General features: G+C 42.4%; 1 protein-coding gene across 1 annotated transcript in view; it reads left to right on the forward strand.

The window, feature by feature from the left end:
* The first annotated feature begins 340 nt into the window (after positions 1–340).
* The window catches only part of RAB38 (RAB38, member RAS oncogene family), a 55434-nt gene continuing 36130 nt past the window's right edge, over positions 341–19644 (forward strand). The window contains exons 1-4 of the mRNA XM_069971999.1: positions 341–399; positions 788–841; positions 2749–2785; positions 8160–8459. Coding sequence (XP_069828100.1) covers positions 8258–8459 — 202 coding nt within the window. The 5' untranslated portion in view covers positions 341–399; positions 788–841; positions 2749–2785; positions 8160–8257. The remainder of the gene's footprint in view (positions 400–787; positions 842–2748; positions 2786–8159; positions 8460–19644) is intronic.

Below are 19644 nucleotides of genomic sequence, written 5' to 3' on the forward strand. Positions count from 1 at the left end.
AGTATAGGTGCTACCTGGAGAGTGGGATTTATACAGCATGGGGAAATACTACAGAGGAGAAGGGAGGTATACAGTATGGAGGCTACCTGCAGAAGAGGAATGTATGGGGGGGGATACAGAGGGGAGGATGTAAACAGTATGGAGTCTACCTGCAGAGGGGGAGGTATAGAGTATGGAGGAATAACTACAGAGGGGAGAGGTATACAGTATGGGGGCCTAACTACAGGGGAATGTACAGTATAGGAGTGGGACATAAAGTATGGTGGCTACCTACCGTATACAGTGGGGCTATAGTTTAGGAGTCTCCAAAAATAAGACCTACCCTAAAAATAAGCCCTAGCCCTTTTTTTCATAGAATAAAAATAATATAAGACCCTGTCAAATTTTCGGAGAAACATGGTAGGTATTGATGTTATTTATTTTTTATAGCACCTGCAGACTCCACAGCGCTGTACAGAGATTCCCGTCAGTCACATCAGCCCCTGGCCCCAGTGGGGGTCACAGTCTGACTGATAAATGTATTGGTTTGGTTTGGACATGACGGACATACAAGCTCCACACATATGCCGCCCCTGGTCAGATACGGTCACTAGGATGCAAGGACCCAACCACTGACCACACCAAAGCCGCGTCACATGACGCCTCTGTACACTCTCTTAATGTAGGTCACATGGTGGCCGCCATGCAGTACAAAGGGCTACTCTTGAATATATTCATTTTAGAGGTTATGACAGCTGAAAGGTCCAGTGTGTTCATTGTAATGATTCATGATTCTTTCTCCGGGCAGATGATGAACTCGGGATGATGCTTCTCGGCCTGCGGTCACATCACACAAACAGAGGTAAAGAGGGGGCCCAGCAACCCTGCCCTGTATACCTGCTCTGTGCACCTGATCTGTGTACCTACTCCATGTACCTGCCCTGTATACCTGCTCCATGTACTTGCTCCGTATACCTGCTCTGTAGACCTGCTCTGTGCACCTGATCTGTGTACCTGCTTCGTATACCTGCTCTGTGTACCTACTCCATGTACCTGCCCTGTATACCTGCTTCATGTACTTGCTCCGTATACCTGCTCAGTAGACCTCCTCTTTATACCTGCTGTGTACCTGCTCTGTATACCTGTTCTGTATACCTGCTCTGTATACTTGTTCTGTATACCTGCTCTGTGTACCTGCTCCGTATACTTTCTCTATAGGCCTGCTCTGTATACCTGCTCTGTGTACCTGCTCTGTATACTTTCTCCATAGGCCTGCTCTGTAGACCTGCTCTGTATACCTCCTCTTTATACCTGCTCTGTATACTTGTTCTGTATACCTGCTCTGTGTACCTGCTCCCTATACTTTCTCCATAGGCCTGCTCTGTATACCTGCTCTGTATACCTGCTCTGTGTACCTGCTCTGTATACTTTCTCCATAGGCCTGCTCTGTAGACCTGCTCTGTATACCTCCTCTTTATACCTGCTCTGTAGACCTGCTCTGTATACCTCCTCTTTATACCTGCTCTGTATACCTGCTCTGTAGACCTCCTCTGTATACTTGCTCTGTATACCTGCTCTGTATACCTGCTCTGTGTACCTGCTCTGTATAGCAATGTGCAGCAGTGCTTGATCAGAGCAGGGATGGTCAAGTTTCACGCACAAACATATATATTTAGAGAGAGAGAAACTATACATATATATTTTAATGTTAATATAACTTTATTAAAGTAATGTATTAAAGCAGAAGAAAACAAATGTAAGTCTCAGGAGTACCCCTTTAATTGCCTTAAAAAGTTATTCCCATCTCAGCATGTTGGGGATAACAAACTGGATGACAAGCTGAGAATACTGGAATACACCTTTAGGCTATGTTCACACAGCGTAACTTTTCTATTAATCACCGTCGTTGTTGCCGATTTGCAACATGGCCGTAATTAAAAGAAAAGTTATGTTACACTGCAGTCAGAGGGAATCCCAGCTGGAGTGTATACACATAGGGGGAGATTTATCAAACATGGTGTAAAGTGAAACTGGCTCAGTTGCCCCTAGCAACCAATCAGATTCCACCTTTTATTTTCCAAAGAGTCTGTGAGGAATGAAAGGTGGAATCTGATTGGTTGCTAGGGGCAACTGAGCCAGTTTCACTTTACACCATGTTTGATAAATCCCCATAGTATACGCGCTGGTCGGGATCCCTAGCAGCCTCAGGAAAAACTGACATTGAATAGCGGCCGTACAAAACTGCCAGTTCACACAATGGAAAGTGCGGCTCCAGCTGCACTCTCCGTTATGTGCTATGCTGAATTGGGATATGGGCGCACAAGTGTGCGCCCGCATCCCAATTCAGCTCAAATGAAGTTCATCCGCCTAGTACTGCAGAACGGCCGGGTCACAGAACGGCTGGTGTCTCACGTAGTGTGAACCCGGCCTTAAACTGTCTGGGTATCGTAAGTTACTTGTATATACTGTCATTTCACTGCTAAACAATACCAAACCAGCATACACTGGGGTAAAAAGCTAACAATGGGGTAAAATACAGCAGGGCATTGTGTTGCTCTTTGCACTATGACTCTCTGTCCAGGGTTCGAAGCTGACCAAGGGCAAAATCCGCATGGGATCCTTCATATATATAATACATGTAGTGTATGTGTGTGTGTATATATATATATATATATATATATATATATATATATATATGTATAAGTGTATAAATAATATATATAAATACACTACCCTTAGTATATTAATTTGTAATGTTCTCCTTTAAAGGTTGTCTTTTACGCCAGAGACCACCAATAGGCACAGGGTATGTAGGAAACATCATCATCAAAATCTTATCATATGGTATAGTTGGATGGTCATAAGCAAAAATGTGTAAAAATTCTTTAATGGTTTATCAATAGAAAAAAAATAGAAAGAAAAACCTACGAGACGTTGCACAGAATAATCCCCTGACATTCATTGCTCATGTGATTCGTCACACTGATGGGGTCAAACTCCAATGTCATGTGAACATCTGAAGGAAGCAGTGATGCAACAAAAAGAGCATTGATATAGAAAGCCCTGTGCTTGTGCTTAGTTTTCTTTTATGGGTCTGCACTAAGTCGAGTGGCCTTAAAGTTTATGAACCCCAGACCCTTATATCCATGTTCATTTTAATGCCTGTGTTTAATCCACACTTGTTGCTCATGATAAAATAGTGCTGTTACTTATTTTAACCACCAGGTGGCGCCCATCTGTCTTGCTGTAGTTGGCACCATATATATCTTCTTAAAGGGGTTATCCAGCGCTACAAAAACATGGCCACTTTTCCCCCTACTGTTGTCTCCAGTTCAGGTGTGGTTTGCAATTAAGCTCCATTTACTTCAATGGAACTGAGCTTCAAAACCCCACCCAAACTGGAGACAACAGTAGGGGGAAAGTGGCCATATTTTTGTAGCGCTGGATAACCCCTTTAAATACAGCCTACTTATAGTCCAAAACTTTCCATCACTTTTAATAACCTATAAAGTAAGTTACAGAACTACTACTCCACAAGAGAGAATAGAAGCTGGAGTTCCAGTCAGCAGCAGAACTAAGTGAAAGTGATATGTATGTGTGTCACACGCGATTGCGAGACTGTGTCACAAGCATGTGAGATGGAGGACTGGCTGAACAGGGCAATGCAGCTTGTATATAACACTTTAGTGTAGGTAGGACAAGATGTCGGCAGAAGATCACAGACTGACCCCTGTCATAAGAGAAGGAGGGTTGAGCCGCTGGACTGTCCAACTGAATGTGCGCCTTCGAATACAGTTAAAGGGGAACTCACGCAAAACTAAATTTCCTCTAAATCAACTGGTTTCAGAAAGTCATATAGATTTGTAATTTACTTCTATTTAAAAATCTCAAGCCTTCCAGTACTTATCAGCTGCTGTATGTCCTGCAAGAAGTGGCGTATTCTTTCCAGTCTGACACAGTGCTCTCTGCAGCCACCTCTGTCCATGTCAGGAACTGTCCAGAACAGTAGCAGCAAATCCCCATAGAAAACCTCTCCAGCTCTGGACAATTCCTGACATGGACAGAGGTGGCAGCAGAGATCACTGTGCAAGACAGGAAAGAATACACCACTTCCTGCAGGACATACAGTGGCTAATAAGTACTGGAAGACTTGAGATTTTTAAATAGAAGTAACTCACATATCTATAGAACATTCTGACACCAGTTGATTTGAGAAGGTTTTTATTTCACTCTGGATAACCCCTTTAAGGGCAGTTTTCTATATTCCTTTCCGGGTTGGTATAGGAGGCGGCTCAGGATTACTTTGTGAATCCTCTCAATGTTTTATGCCGTTCTCTATATTCAAATACACAAGGGAAGAAACACTTTAAGAGGCTCATAAATTCCAAATCCGGCTGAATGCACAAAGGGACAGCGCCGGGTGTTAAATATATGCAGCAAATGAGTGGTTGGTGTCTCATTATCATGCAAAAAGCCGCTTTTCCAGGGAGGATAAAGGGGAAATTGTTGCTGTAATTTGCATCCGTCAGTAATTATGTTGACAAAGTAAACACCTAGATAAGGAACACATCATCTCGAAGTCCCAGACCCGTCACCATCGGCCTCCTCCATCATCCCGCCGCCGCACACGACTCATCTGCCGAGGAAATCTTTGTAAACATCTACAGTGCAGGAATTTTTTTTTTTTTACCCTAAAAATATTTATTAAGAAAAAAATATATTCATATTAGGCCGATACGGGAAGATACAAGCAGCGGAGATCGGGGCTTCCCAGACTTGTCTGTGTCAACATTGTAAAATTACAGTTTACCTTTCATTTGTCCTCTGAATCCATTGTAATGTACGATGTTACTGGAGATGGAAAGCCTTCTGCCAATGAGGAACATGGGTAATATGGATAACCTCCCTGGTAGTCTAGGGTAGTGATGCGTTAATGGTAATGCCATGGCCCAGGGTGCTTAGCTGGTATACAGCAGGTGGGCTCTGGTGTTTTTCTCTGGGGTACTTGACACAGGAGTGGCCAGGAGTGATACCCACCCCCGATACACGGGCACTGGCACTTGTAAGGGTAGCACAATGTGTGGGTCGAGGCTCGTTTACTGGGCTTATTACACGTCCGACTATTGTTTAGCAAGGGCAGCACGGACATCGTTAGCGATGTCCTTGCAGCCCTTGCTTAAACAGTATACATTACCTATCCATGGTCCAGGGCTCCTCCTGCCCTCTGCTTCTTCCTAAGTCCCAAGTGCTGCGGCTTCAGATTGGCCTGTCTGAGCTTACAAGCTGCTCAGCCAATGATTGGCTGAGCAGCTTGTAAGCTCAGACAGGCCGATCTGAAGCCGGGAAGAAGCAGAGGGCAGGAGCTCTGGAGCGTGGATAGGTAATGTATACTGTTTGTAGAATCATCAGCCGCCAGCCGCACATCACTGTTACGCGCTGCTATGCGCGGTCCACGGCTGATGATTTTAGGTTTGGGCCCAAAGCAATGATCAGCCGATGATCGTTAACTGATCGTTGTCTCTATTACACTGAGCGATAATCGGCCGAATTGGCCCGATTATCACTCCATGTAATAGGGCCCTTACTGTAGAGAATCCTCGTACTCACGGCTAGAAGAGAGAACTAGGTTGAAGACTGTCTTTTGCCCAACCAGCCCAGAGACTGTCAGGTTTAGTAGCAAGGCTTGAACAACTGGGCAAAACTAACTCCTTAAGACTTCCCAAGGTAGTTGAGCGGTGGTCAGTAGAATACGTCGGCTTATGCTCTTTGTCCTACTTAGGATCAGTCTCTAGACTTTACGGACTGTCCTGACGTTTAAGGATCCCAGGCATAGGCAAGGTTGACCCAGGTGATGGTTACCCCACCCTTGGGTTTAGCAGTGCATCTTGTGCTTAAAGCCTCTGAGAAGAAAAAAAAAAATCTGTCTTACACTCTCTTTCCACCATCCACTACAGAGGACCAAAGGCTAAACTCCATAACACCTCCAACCAGGAACTAACTAACCTTATATAGGGGTGACCGGGTCTAGAGTGGAGACAGTGTGGGAGAAAAGAGAGGGAAGAAGTGTAGTTGGTGGGTTGTGTGTGAGGTACCTGCACCAGTGATTGGTCAAACAGTGAACAGCATAATACAGTAGTTAACGCTTCATACTTCTGCTGTGCTTACAACAGATTGGGGAGAGTGAGACACCAAGTGGTGATGGTACAAAAAGGCACCCACATCCCAGAGTGTGACACCTGACAGTTACCTTTAGCCAGGTGGCATAAGATTTAGTGGCACACCTGTACCAAGACACTATAGTAACATGCCTTGTGGTCTAGGGCGGTGAAGGGGTTTATGTTCACACCTCTGATGGTCTAAAGCAGTGAAGAGATTAATGGTAACATCCCTGCTGGTCTAGGGCAATGAAGACATTAAGGAAGTATTCCGCTCAAGATTTACTTTTATTATGTTGCTGCCCTTGTTGAGAACATAACAAACAGGGTATTCTTAGATGGGTGGTTAAAAGGAACAATGTCCACTTACCTTCCTGGTTCCAGCACTGGGTCCTGCATTGGGCTGCCCCAGTCTCTGCCCGCTTCCTGGTCTGTGACATAGCTTGAGAAGTGACTTTTCAAGTCCACCCGCTAAGTGGGATCCCGCCTCTTCCACTTCATGTCCTTGAAATGTCAGAGACCAGGAAGCAGTCAGAGTCCGGAGCAGCGCGATGCCAGGACCCAGCACTGGAGCCAGAGAGGTAAGTAGACATCGCTGCTTTCATTAACCCCCTCCCAAGCCATATTTTAAAAAATGCCTTTTCATCCGGAGTACTCCTTTAACACTTTTTCACCAGGAACTTACAATGCGTTTTTATCAGACAGACTCTCATTGGTGGAGAAACTATCAGGTAACTCAATGTTTCATTGGTTGTGAATATTACAGGTCTGAAATGGGACACAAGGGAGCTTAGGAATATTTACCAAAAAGACTTCAGTGTCGACTAACAAAATACAGTTACCTAGCAGTGGCACACCTGTTCCTATACACTGCAGTCTTATCTGCCATTGACAGCCTGCTCAGCCAATCCCTGACCCAGACGGGACAGCGCTGTGGCTAATGATTAGCACAGCGGGATTTTACTGCCGAGATAAGTTCGTCTGGTAAGTGAAGGCCAGATCGTTCAGCCGGGGACCGAAGATGATGTAGAGAGAAATGGGGGGAGGCAGACAGGTAAGAATAGGGCGTTTCTGACCAAGGGCAGCAACATATTAAAAATAAATATTTAATACCCCTTTAATGGGCTACAGCAGTGGAGGAATTAATTCTAACATTACTGGTGGTCTAGGGCAGTGAAATGAAGATTCTTTCTAATCCATCTGTGACTATAAACCTGGAGATATGTGGTATTAATGAGGGATTATCAATACCACAACCCCCCATATCCCCCAAGTGCTACATTAATGTACAGTATAAGAAAGCTTGGGCCATGCATTTGCAAATCTGCCTGCAGAAGATAATCCTTACTGTTCCTCAAAGGTAAATCAAGGCTTCCTACTCATCTCTGAACACCCATAAATGCCAGTGTACCTACTGCTGTAGTGTAATCTGCTCCCACCTCTGTCCATGACAGCAACTGTCCAGAGCAGGAGAGGTTTTCTATGGAGATTTGCTACTGCTCTGGACAGTTCCTGACACGGACAGAGGTGGCAGCAGAGAGCACTGTGTCAGACTGGAAAGAATACACGACTTCCTGCAGAACATACATCAGCTGATAAGTACTGGAAGACTTCAGATTTGTAAATAGAAGTGATTTACAAATCTATATAACTTTCTGGGACCAGTTTTGAAAATAAATAAATAAATTAGAGTTCCCCTTTAAGCTTACCATGGATCTGTATACACTTTAGTATGGGCATTTGACAATCTGCTAATCACCCTTCACTTATCAGGTCTCCTTCATTCTGAATTTGAAAACAAATTTGACTTTTTTTTTAACCGTCTCTCTTCCTAAAGTGGGCCCCACCTTCATGTGATGATATTTTCTGCTAATCTTATCTTGATGCAATGTAACCGCGCAGGCTTCCGTCTTCTCTAATCTCTTATATTTCACTGCACATTGTGATAATATTAGACCTCTTAACTGTATGTTGGTCATTTTTTTTCTTTTTGCCTTGAGTCTTGTGTCTGTTGTATTCTATCAGAGCTGTTCCCTCATCCCTCCCCCTTTTCCATCCTCCTGACCCTGGCAAGAATTTGCTACAGAGCATGGGATTAGTCTTCTGGGAGTTTGGGAATCAAGATGCACAGCCATCACACCGAACATCTCTACAAGATCCTGGTGATTGGTGACCTGGGAGTTGGCAAGACCAGTATCATCAAACGTTATGTCCACCAGAACTTCTCGCCCCATTACCGCGCTACCATCGGGGTAGATTTCGCTTTAAAGGTGCTAAGCTGGGACTCCAATACTGTGGTGCGTCTACAGCTATGGGACATTGCAGGTGAGTTGAGTAATAGTAGTAGTAGTAGTCAGGTTGTCAGGAATTCTATGATTGCGACAATGTCTTCCATCCCACGTGAACATCTCCAACCTGTAGAGCTCTGCAGAGGTTGCAAAACTTCTAACACACACATAAAAGTGCAGGCTGGGGGTCGTGGCTGCACGACTGTTGGGAAGTCACAGGTTGGAGACCCATTCTATGCCATATATATATATATATGAAGGAAATGAGATTAAGATTATCAAAAAATTAAGCATTTTAAAGATGTGTCCAGAGTCTAAATGACAATTTTAGAACTTTCGATGAATTCTGGAGAATCCCTTTAAATTTCAATTTTTAACAAAAATATAATAATAATAATAATAATAATAATAATAATAATAATAATAATATTGAGAGGGAAAAAGCTAAAAGACTTGCAGTATCATTTTATACAACTGCCTGACTCTATAAAGTTTTGGTCCATTGTGATGTAATGCAATTGGCAAAAGAGAGGACCAGGAGTGACAGGGAACAGAAAAGTTTGGATTTTTAATTTTAATGAACCCTTAACAGTTTTAGGATTATGTTTTTAATAATGAAGAATAGAAACAATTGTGTAGCTATATAATAATAATAATAATAATAATAATAATAATAATAATAATAATAATAAAATATATATATTATTATTATTATTATCATTTTTTATTCATGTATTATTATTATTATTATTATTATTATTATTATTGTTATTATTATTATTAATAATAATAATATTGGTTTTTTATTCATACTCTATAAATATTATTTATTTCTCTATTTTTTTGTGGCATTACTATAACTGATGTTATATTCTATGTCAAATTTTACTACTTGCTTTGCTCTCCAGCTGTTGCAAAAACTACAACTCCCATCATGCCTGGACAGCCAAAGCTTTAGCTTTGGCTGTCCAGGCATGATGGGAGTTGTAGTTTTGCCACAGCTGGAGAGCCAAGCTTCCCTACTCCTGGTCTAGATTGTCAAGCTTCTCAGTGAGTATAGTAGTCTGCTGCAGTAACATTGTGGCACGGCCGCGACTATCACACAACCCCAGTGCTTCCCTATACAGGTAATAGCCACAGGCAACAAAAATGAGCAATTCTCTCCTAGGAAGGATACACACAGGTCCCAGTAATACTCTGGATTTACCTAGTATCATTGCGGAGCCCTAGCCTAAGGTTTTCAAGGTTTTTGGGAAATAATTTATTAATAGAGTGTAACAGAATTAATATCAATTAGAGGATACAGATGTAGCAGAGTCGAATTTGTCATTAGCTTTGCCTCATTATCCATAGAAAATGGATTATCCCAATATAATTATTCAGTAGGGAATCACTCAGGCTCCGTAATAAATTATTATTTGACTCATCTACCTCTATGGCTGGCATCATCGTGATGAACCAGGCCCCTTGCCTGGTATATGGTGAGAATAACTGTACCAATAAGTAGCCAGGATAACAGGCTCTGCATGCCACACTGTATATACTGAGTAAGGAGTGTGTGTCGTACACTTTACATGTCATGACAAACTCAGCTCAGCTACATCTGTATGTGACTACTGTAGACCAGTTAACCTTGAAATAGACACCAGTAAATATATTAACATGGATACGCCAAATGTCACATAGTGAGTGTAAAATTCAATGCTGGTCGACTGAATGTCTTTAAAAGTTAAACCTTATCTTCGGTGTCTGGATGTAGCAGAGCTGAGTGTGTCTTCTGTGCATCATGATCATTGTCTATATTAAGATGCAGTAGATGTATATTGAAAATATTGATGTATCACAGCTCTGCTACATCTGCACTTAAACCAATGGAAGCAATAAGGAACCCAAATATTAAATATCTGCAGAACTGTTTTAAAACCACATGACTACTACAATCCCTGGTGGATATCATGTCATATTAGACACACAGCAATAGGCAGGGGTAAGCACCATAGAGAGAGTCCGTACAACTGCTATGGTGTATCTTAAGGGTGCGTTCACACGTACAGGATCCGCAGCAGATTTGATTGTACTCAGTTATTTAGATGAAATCTGCTGTGGATCCGTTACGTGTGAACGTACCCTAAAGCTTCTGGGTGTGCCCCAGTGCAGAATCTGAAACAGGGCCTCCACCTACCATGTGCCCAGTCTGGTAGTGGTACTTCTTAAAGGGGAACTATCAGCAGGTTAGACGAGTCTAACCTGCTGACAGCTCCCTATAGCACTTGGGGCGCTGAGGAGGAAGGTATGTGTCCCCCCAGGCCATTTTAAACACCTCCCCAGTGCCTCTTGTGCTATAGGGGGCTATCAGTAGGTTAGATTTGTCTAACCTGCTGATAGTTCCCCTTTAAGTGACAAGGGCCTAGGGCCACCAGGGCCAAGAATTATATTCTGGAATTCCTTAAAAACAAGCCCATTCTTACAGGGCTGCCAGTAGATGTTTCTGGGCCCTTAGCAGTGAGATATTTAGGGCCCCCTCCCAAACCACATTGTAAAAGACAAAATCTAGACATAGGGGGAGATTTATCAAACATGGTGTAAAGTGAAACTGGCTCAGTCGCCCCAAGCAACCAATCAGATTCCACCTTTCATTTTCCAAAGAGTCTGTGAGGAATGAAAGGTGGAATCTGATTGGTTGCTAGGGGCAACTGAGCCAGTTTCACTTTACACCATGTTTGATATATCTCCCCCACTGTTATCCCGACTACAACATCTATTAAAAAACCACCAGTCTTCCAGTACTTATCAGCTGCTGTATGTCCTACAGGAAGTGGTGTATCCTTTCCAGTCTGACACAGTGCCCTCTGCTGCCACCTCTGTCCATGTCAGGAACTGTCCAGACCAGTAGCAAATCCCCATAGAAAACCTCTCCTTCTCTCTAAACTGGAAATAATACACCACTTCCTGCAGGACATACAGCAGCTGATAAGTGTTGGAAGACTGGAGATTTTTTAATAGAAGTAAATAAGAAATCTCCGGCACTTGGGTTGAACAACCCCTTTAATTCACTTCAACGGACCTGAGCTGCAATACCACACCCAAACTGAGGACAGGAGAGGAGCTGTTTCTGGAAGAAAGCAGTCATGTTTTTGTAGGCCCGAGTAACCCCTTTAAATGAAGACTATTTGTTTTCTTTCCTTTTTATATTATTATATTAGATGAATAAGAGCCATAAAACCAAATTAGGTGCCAAAGTATATATACCAATAATATGTGAGGAAAATAACTGATAAATTATGGGCATGATCATATAGGTCTTAAAGGGCTTATATTGGTGAGCATAGAGGTGGGTGGGGGTGCTTCTGCTATTACTTCTAGGTACAGGTAAAGGAAAAGAGGAAGAAAACTGACCACAACCTCCCACAGCAAAACACCACGGCTAATAACTAGTATAACACTTAAAGGGGTATTCCTAACTTAAACACATGAACAGCAGTTTTGAATCCTTGCCTTATCCTCCTCTCCCTAAGGCTCCTTCACTAGGCAAAGTGCATTTGTTTTCAACAAACGCTGCATAAATCAATAGCACAAGCAAGTATAACAGACTGTGTAATATATCTTACTAGAAAGTAAGGCCTCTTTCTTAAGTTCTCTTATTGTCCCTGCCTTCTCCCATCCTTCACTCTGATAAACTATTCAAATTTATCTTGAGAGAGAAGACAGGACATCAGCTCACTGAGAGATCAGGTTACATATTGCCACTAAAAGTCTATGGAGAGGGGATGAAGCGTTAACTGCTGAGTGAGACAGACAGAGAAAGCCACAAAGCTGCTGAAAGCGTTAGGGTCCATTTACACAGAAAAATTATCTGACAGATTATCTGCCAAAGATTTGAAGCCAAAGCCAGGAATGGATTTGAAAAGAGGATAAATCTCAGTCTTTCCTTTATGACCTGATCTCTGTTTATAGTCTGTTTCTGGCTTTGGCTTCCAATCTTTGGGCAGATAATCTGTCAGATAATCTTTCTGTGTAAATGGACCCATAGTAAGGTTTATATGTCCCCTCAAGGCTGGATTCACAGTTTACACTGAGCTCTATAATGTCCTCCATGCTGCTGCTGCTTAGGATGGTGTGCTATAGTGATATAGGGGGGCAGGATCCTGTGTGTGTGGGGGTGTGTGTGTGGAGTGTATGGCAAATATCATAGCAGCTAGTCTCTACTCATTAGCTCAGGGGCAACTGAATATAGAGACAGAGTCTGTATCCACTAACATGGGCAGTAATTTACAATGGATGCCATGGGGGCTGAGGTAGATAAGACAAAGGGCCCTATTACCAATAGATTATCTGACAGATGTTTTTAAGCCAAAGCCAGGAATGAATTTGAAAAGAGGAGAAATCTCAGTCTTACCCTTATTACCTGTTCTCTGTTTATGGTCCATTCCTGGCTTTGGCTCAAGAAAATCTGTCAGATAATCTGTTGGTGTAGTAGGGCCCTAAATTGAAAATGAGTTATACCCATGATTAACCCCCTGTAGTGTTATTTGTTGGTAGGTCGTCCTCAGGGGACCCCGCTATGGTAGTAATATGGTGTAATACGACTAAGCAAGGAGTTAACTCCTGGGCCCGTCCCAGTGTATTGCCTGGATTATGTTGGGAGTCGCTGTGCTGAAGGTTTCCCCCAAGATTTTTTTAAATCATTCACATGACCGACACTTATCCTGCCACGATAAAAATAGTTCAGCCATAGTAATCCCGGCGAGTTTTACTAATTCAGCCAAATTCCTGGGTCTTGAATATTTGCAGTGGTTGATGAATCCCTTTTCAATGGATTTTTTTTTCTCTTCTTCACATCCACACCTACTGTAAGGGAATGGGTTGTATAGGTGTAGAAAAGTATGATGGCAAAAACAGCAACACATTTGGGGTCTGTGTGTATGTGTGTATATGTGCATATGTGTATGTGTGAGGATGTACTTGTGTATGTGCACATGTGTGTATACATATGTGAGTGTGTGTGTGTGTGTGTGCATGCATGATGTGAGAGTGTGTGCATGTGTGAGGATGTACTTGTATATGTGTGCATGTGAGAGTGTGTACATGTGTATTGTGTGTGTATGTGCACGTGTGTATGTGTGTACATGTGTGAGTGTGTGCATGTGTTTGTACATGTGTGCATGTGTGAGTGTTTACATGTGTGTATTGTGTTTATGTGTGAGTGGGAACATGTGTGTGTGTGTGTGTATGTGTTTGTACATGTGTGTGTATGTGTACATATGTGAGTATGTTCATGTGTGTACATGTATGTCTGAGTGTGTATGTGAGGGTGTGTACATGTGTGTATTGTGTGTATGTGCACATGTGTGTGTACACGTTTGCATGTGTGAGTGTGTACATGTGTGTGTGTCTGTGTGAATGTGTGTGTTTGTACATATGTGTGAGTGTGTTCATGTGTGCATGTGTACATGTATGTGTGAGTGTGTACGTGTGTATGTGTACATGTGCGAGTGTGTAAATGTGTGTATTGTGTATGTGTACATGTGTGAGTGTGTACATGTGTGTATTGTGTGTATGTGTACATGTGTGTATTGTGTGTGTATGTGTGAGTCTGTATGTGTGCGTGTTGGTGATAGATTCCCTTTAGTACTAAGTGATTCCATAATTTTTTCCTCTGTCTGATCTGGAGAATCAGCCGCCATCCCTTATAATAATTCTCTGTCGTGTTTCAGGATCCTTTTCCTCTTCAGCTGTGTTTGGGGTTTCAGAATTTTCGCTCTGGGATTTATAACCCTTAGAGTTTAGCTCCAGCAGCAGGTTTACAAGCCACACGTGACAGATGACAAACTCAGCCCTGCTACATCTGTAATGATTTGTTTTCCATAATAAATAAAAACAAGTTGCCTGAAGTAAAGCGCTATGTGTGCGGACAATGGCGGCCTTCTTCTGGGTGTATATAGTGATTGTGGCAGAAATATTCCATACATTCCTGTTATGTAACACCACATTGACCGTACAGCATCAGGGACATCGGAACGGCCACGCTACTTATCAGAACAGGACAGAAGCAGAGATCCCATCTCCTCACACAATGTGCGCTGTGTCAGAGCCGGCAGGTCATGTGTTCTCACATCATATGATGCCACTTCCTGCACTAAATCTACACAGGCCGGATTCAAGTATAACTATGTTAGTTGAGATGAGAATAAACCTTTAAAGGGGTTCTCCAGCGAGATCTTTTTCTTTCAAATCAACTGGTTTCACAAAGTTATACAGATTTGTAATATTCTTCTATTTAAAACTCTTCAGTCTTCCAGTACTTACCAGCTGCTGTATGCCCTGCAGAAAGTGGTGTATTGGTGCCACAGTGCTCTTTGCTGCCACCTCTGTCTATGTCAGGAACTGTCCAGAGCAGGAAAGGTTTTCTATGGGGATTTGCTGCTGCTCTGAACAGTACCTGACATGGACAGAGGTGGCAGCAGAAAGCACTGTGTCAGACTGGAAAGACTACACCACTTTCTGAAGGACATACAGCAGCTGGTAAGTACTGGAAGACTGAAGATTTTTAAATAGAAGAAAATTACAAATCTATATAACTTTGTGAAACCAGTTGATTTGAAAGAAAACGATTTTTGCTGGAGTACCCCCTTTAATGTAAAAAGACCCTTATTGTTGATTCTCTTTTCCTATGATAGGACAGTATATCAGAAATGAGAAATTAGGTGTGAACGGATCCTAACTTAGGTAGATTTGTCCTGCCAGGAATGCAGGGTGATTGCTGCACCCCTGGGTTAGATGTAATGGCCGCCAAGATAAAATTCCTCGCATGCCTTGGACTTTATAGTGATGACCGGGCGATGGTTGCAAAATCAGCAATGTAACAAAACTATACTTTTGGTTTTCTCTTATATTTTCTTAGAGCTGGTACTAAAGATGGAGCTTTAGATTACTATAGAAAATGCACAAAAAATCCCCGCTCTTCTTTGGGGGTTTCAGCATTGAAATGTCAAAAGTTTTCAAATGAAAGGGGCACTTTAAAGTTTAAAGCTGCATGGAGGATCAGAAAAATTAAAAACCTGTACTTACCTGCTGCCAACATTGTTCTTTGTCCTGACACATTGAGTGCCCACTCAGCCAATCAGTGGCAAAGGTGTATTACTGCTGCAGCCTGTGATTGGCTGACTGGGCACCTGCTATGTGTCAGGACAGTGAACAGGAAGCATTGACAGCAAGCACTGTTGGAACCGTGCTAGGTAAGTATAAGTTTTGTTTTTTTTTCTCTGACAACCTAAAGGAAAAAAAAAATCAACAGAATACCCCTTTAAATGATTAAATCGAAAGCTTGCCTCCTTCCCCTGGTATGCTGCTCATTCCCTCCCACTGTTGATCACAGTTGTTAGAGCAGAGCAGTGGTCAGTTATAGAATTCACTGTATATTCAGATAGATATAATCCGATTTACAGGCAACTAAAGAGAGATATCACTGCGGCATGTAAATTAAAACTTAAATACTTTATTAGATATGCTTTAAAATACTGGTTAAAATGGTCCATAGAAGTCTCAAATGTATTGATAATCAGCACGAGATTACTCACTCGCACACTCGCAAGTAAAGTCTCAAAATATATATACATATATATATATATGTTATACTTTGCTCGAAGGGCAGTAAATCGACCCCTCAAAATCAACAAATGGATAAACAAATCAGCCAAGGTGGTGACACATATCTGACACCAGGGTCTCAACACGTTTCTCCTTATTTGGCATCATCAGGAGATCAACATACAAATCACAATAGCCGACAGTTGAGGGTCATACTATTGTTCTCCCAACCAAACAGTGCTCCCAATAAACAAGATAAATTAGGTAGAGAAATCACAATAGACATTCAGTGTAACAATGCTATAATGTTCATATCATCGTAATCCCAACCAGTGAGTGCCCTACATTATCACAATACAATTGCACCATACATCAGGTGGAGATCGTCACAATAGACATATAGCGGGACATTTACAAAACTTATGACCAGGGCGTACGCCAGGGAGAAGGCACAGATTTACCTCTTCTCCCTGGTGTATGCTCCTATATCCCCTGCTTGCTCCAAAGGGGGACTTCAGGGGGGGGGGGACACAGCAAGGCGTGGAGGAGGCGCAGGCGTAAATCATGATCCAAATCTACACCTGGTTTGGGGGCCTGGACGGTCAGATTCACTTAGAGGCGTGTGCCTTTTAGTGAACTTGGTCGGGGGAAAGGGGGCGGGGCCTTCATAAATCCCCCCCCTTAGTGTAGTAAAGGTATGATATGTCCAGGCTCATACAAGCCATTCACGAGGTCCCGCGCTCAGGAACCCGGTCTATACAGAAATGCTGAGGCAACTATCTGTGATTGTGCTTTATACGTTGATCTCCTGATGATCCCAAGTAGGGAGAAACACGTTGAGACCCTGGTGTCAGATATGTGTCACCAACTTGGCTGATTTGTTTAGAAATTAGGTCTTTTTGATGGGTCGACCCTTAGAGCAAAGTATAATATATATTTTGAGACTTCGAGTGAGTAATCTCGCACTTGTTATCAATACATTTGAGATTTCTATGGACCATTTTTTAACCAATATTTTAATGCAGATCTAATAGAGCATTTAAGTTTTAATTTACATGCCGCAGTGATATCTCTCCACAGTCAGTTATCACAGCACTAGACGTTATGAAATGGCGCTATACCTACAATGTATGGTGCCTCGGCTTCTCCGCGTAATCCCACATTAAATACAGTAGTACAGTACTGCACAGTCACAGAATAAACATCCTAATAAAACTCTAATTCTTCTACAATTAAAATGTTTGCAGAAATCCCCTTACAAGGCATCAGGGAAACTTGTGAATGGAGACGGCGGCCGGTCAGACAGATTAGCGTTTTTTTTTTTTCTCTCATACTTTGAGAAATTTTTCTGAGGGATTATATTAGTTTAAGCAAAGAGCTAGAAGTATGTTACACATTTGTTTTGCTACAATGAGTCTATGAGCAGGAAGATTAGAGCCTTAGAAAGTGATTGTAGGTACCGGCTAGGATAAGTGAAGGGCGACTGGGGAGACGTGGGCGGATTTCTTCCTAAGCCTCAGTTTTTAAGGAGTTTAGAAAGTCTTCAGACCCTTTAAATTTCTTTCATATTATATTATGAATTTGGGCTAAAGAAAAAAAAATGTATATTATTTTTTCCCATTTTTTTGCACCAAGAATTTGAAAAAAGAATTTTTTACAATTTTTTTAAAAACCAAAATTTCCCATAGATATACAAGTATTCAGACACTTTGCTATGGCACTTGATATTTAGTGCTGGCTCCTCCTATTTCTCTTGATCATCTCTGAGATGTTTTCCTACCTTGATTGGAGTGACCTGTGGTAAATCCTGATTGGACAGGATCTATAGACATATATAAACATATATAAACATATAAGTTCTTGCAGCTGACAATATATATCAAAACCAAGCCATGAAGAGGAAAGAACTGCCTGTAGAGCTCAGAGACAGGATTGTGTGGAGGCAGAGCTCTGGAGAAGGGGGACAATAAATGTCTACTACACAAAAAAATTCTCAAGAGCACAGTGGCACATAATTGTTACATGGGAGAAGTTTGGAACAACCAGGACTCTTCCTAGAGCTGCTGTCCCACCAAACAGCAATTAGGGGGAGAAGAACCCAATGGTCACTCTGGATGAGCTCCAAAGATCCTGTATGCAGATAAGAAAATCACCCAGAAGGTTAAAGGGGTTATCCAGTTAGATAAAATATATCCCCGTCCCCTGTAAACTAGCAATTCATTCCATGTTATTACCTTATCTGTCCCCTTCCCTCAGTTTTGAGCTGCTGTTTTCTGCTAAAGACACAAAAACCTGTGTGAGAGCTGTTCAGTCCCCTCTGCCCCCAATGCCCTCCTCCCCCTTCCAGATGGTTGATGTAAACACATCCCTGGCTGCTTGTTCTGCAACATTGTAACTTCTTTGTGAAGCTGGGAGGGTTAGTCTGAGGTGAAGTTACTGATAAACTGTGATTAACCCTCCAGGCTTTACAAAGTTGCTACAATGTTGCAGATAGGGAGTTGTTTACATCAACCATCTGGAAGGGGGAGGAGGGGGTTGAGAGCAGAGTCTGATCCAGCAGCTCTCACACAGTTTTGTATGTCTGTAGCAGAAAGCAGAAGCTCAAAACTGAAGTAAGGAGACAGATAAGGTAATAACATGGAATGAATTGTTAGTCTCCAGGAGGGGGGATGACAAGGGGCAGCTGAGTCAGTTTCACTTTTCACCATGGGGAAGATTTATCAAACAAGGTGTAAAAGGAAACTGGCTCAGTTGCCCCTAGCAACCAATCAGATTCCACCTTCCATACCTCACAGACTCTTTGGAAAATGAAAGGTGGAAGCTGATTGGTTGCTAGGGGCAACTGAGCCAGTTTCACTTTACACCATGTCTGATAATTCTCCTCCCAAGTGCCTATTCCCGTTATGTGTTAATATCTATAATCCTTGTCCTCCATATTAAGAAACAGAAACCAAAAGTTTTCACAGATTCACCAGTTACAGTATAAGGCTCTGATCCTTCAAGACTTCTTGTGGGAAAGAGATAAAGGCAGTAGCGTTAAATCTATACATAGCATCAATCACATGAGAAAGATTTCATGCCTGATAGCTCTGCAGCATAGATAACATGCAAATGTCCTTCCTAACCAGATCTTTATTGTAAATTGTGAACAATTTAAAAAAAAAAAGTGACAAAAACTTTGATTTGCAGTCTGTTTTTTTTCATCCGTTTTATAACAAAAAAAAAATAGAAAAACGGATGAAAAAAACGGATCATTAGGATGGTGTCTGTAGACTGTGATGGTGGAGACCTTGGCTGCTGCCTGTAGTGGTGGTGACTTTTGCTGTTTACTGTGATGATTCAGGAACCTAACTGCTACCTGTGGTAGTGGACCCTGGCTGTTGGCTGTGGTGGTAGAGACCATGACCCTGGCTGTTAACTGAAATGGTGGACCCTGGCTGTTGATTGAGGTGGTGGAGCCTGGCTGTTGGCTGTGTTGGTAGAGACCATGACTGCTACTCAAGATGATGGTCCCTGGCTGTTGATTGAGCTGGTGGACCCTGGCTGTTGATTGAGCTGGTGGACCCTGGCTGTTGATTGAGCTGGTGGACCCTGGCTGTTGATTGAGCTGGTGGACCCTGGCTGTTGACTGGGGT

Source organism: Dendropsophus ebraccatus, chromosome 5 (assembly GCF_027789765.1).
Source record: "Dendropsophus ebraccatus isolate aDenEbr1 chromosome 5, aDenEbr1.pat, whole genome shotgun sequence".
Lineage (NCBI taxonomy): Eukaryota > Metazoa > Chordata > Amphibia > Anura > Hylidae > Dendropsophus > Dendropsophus ebraccatus.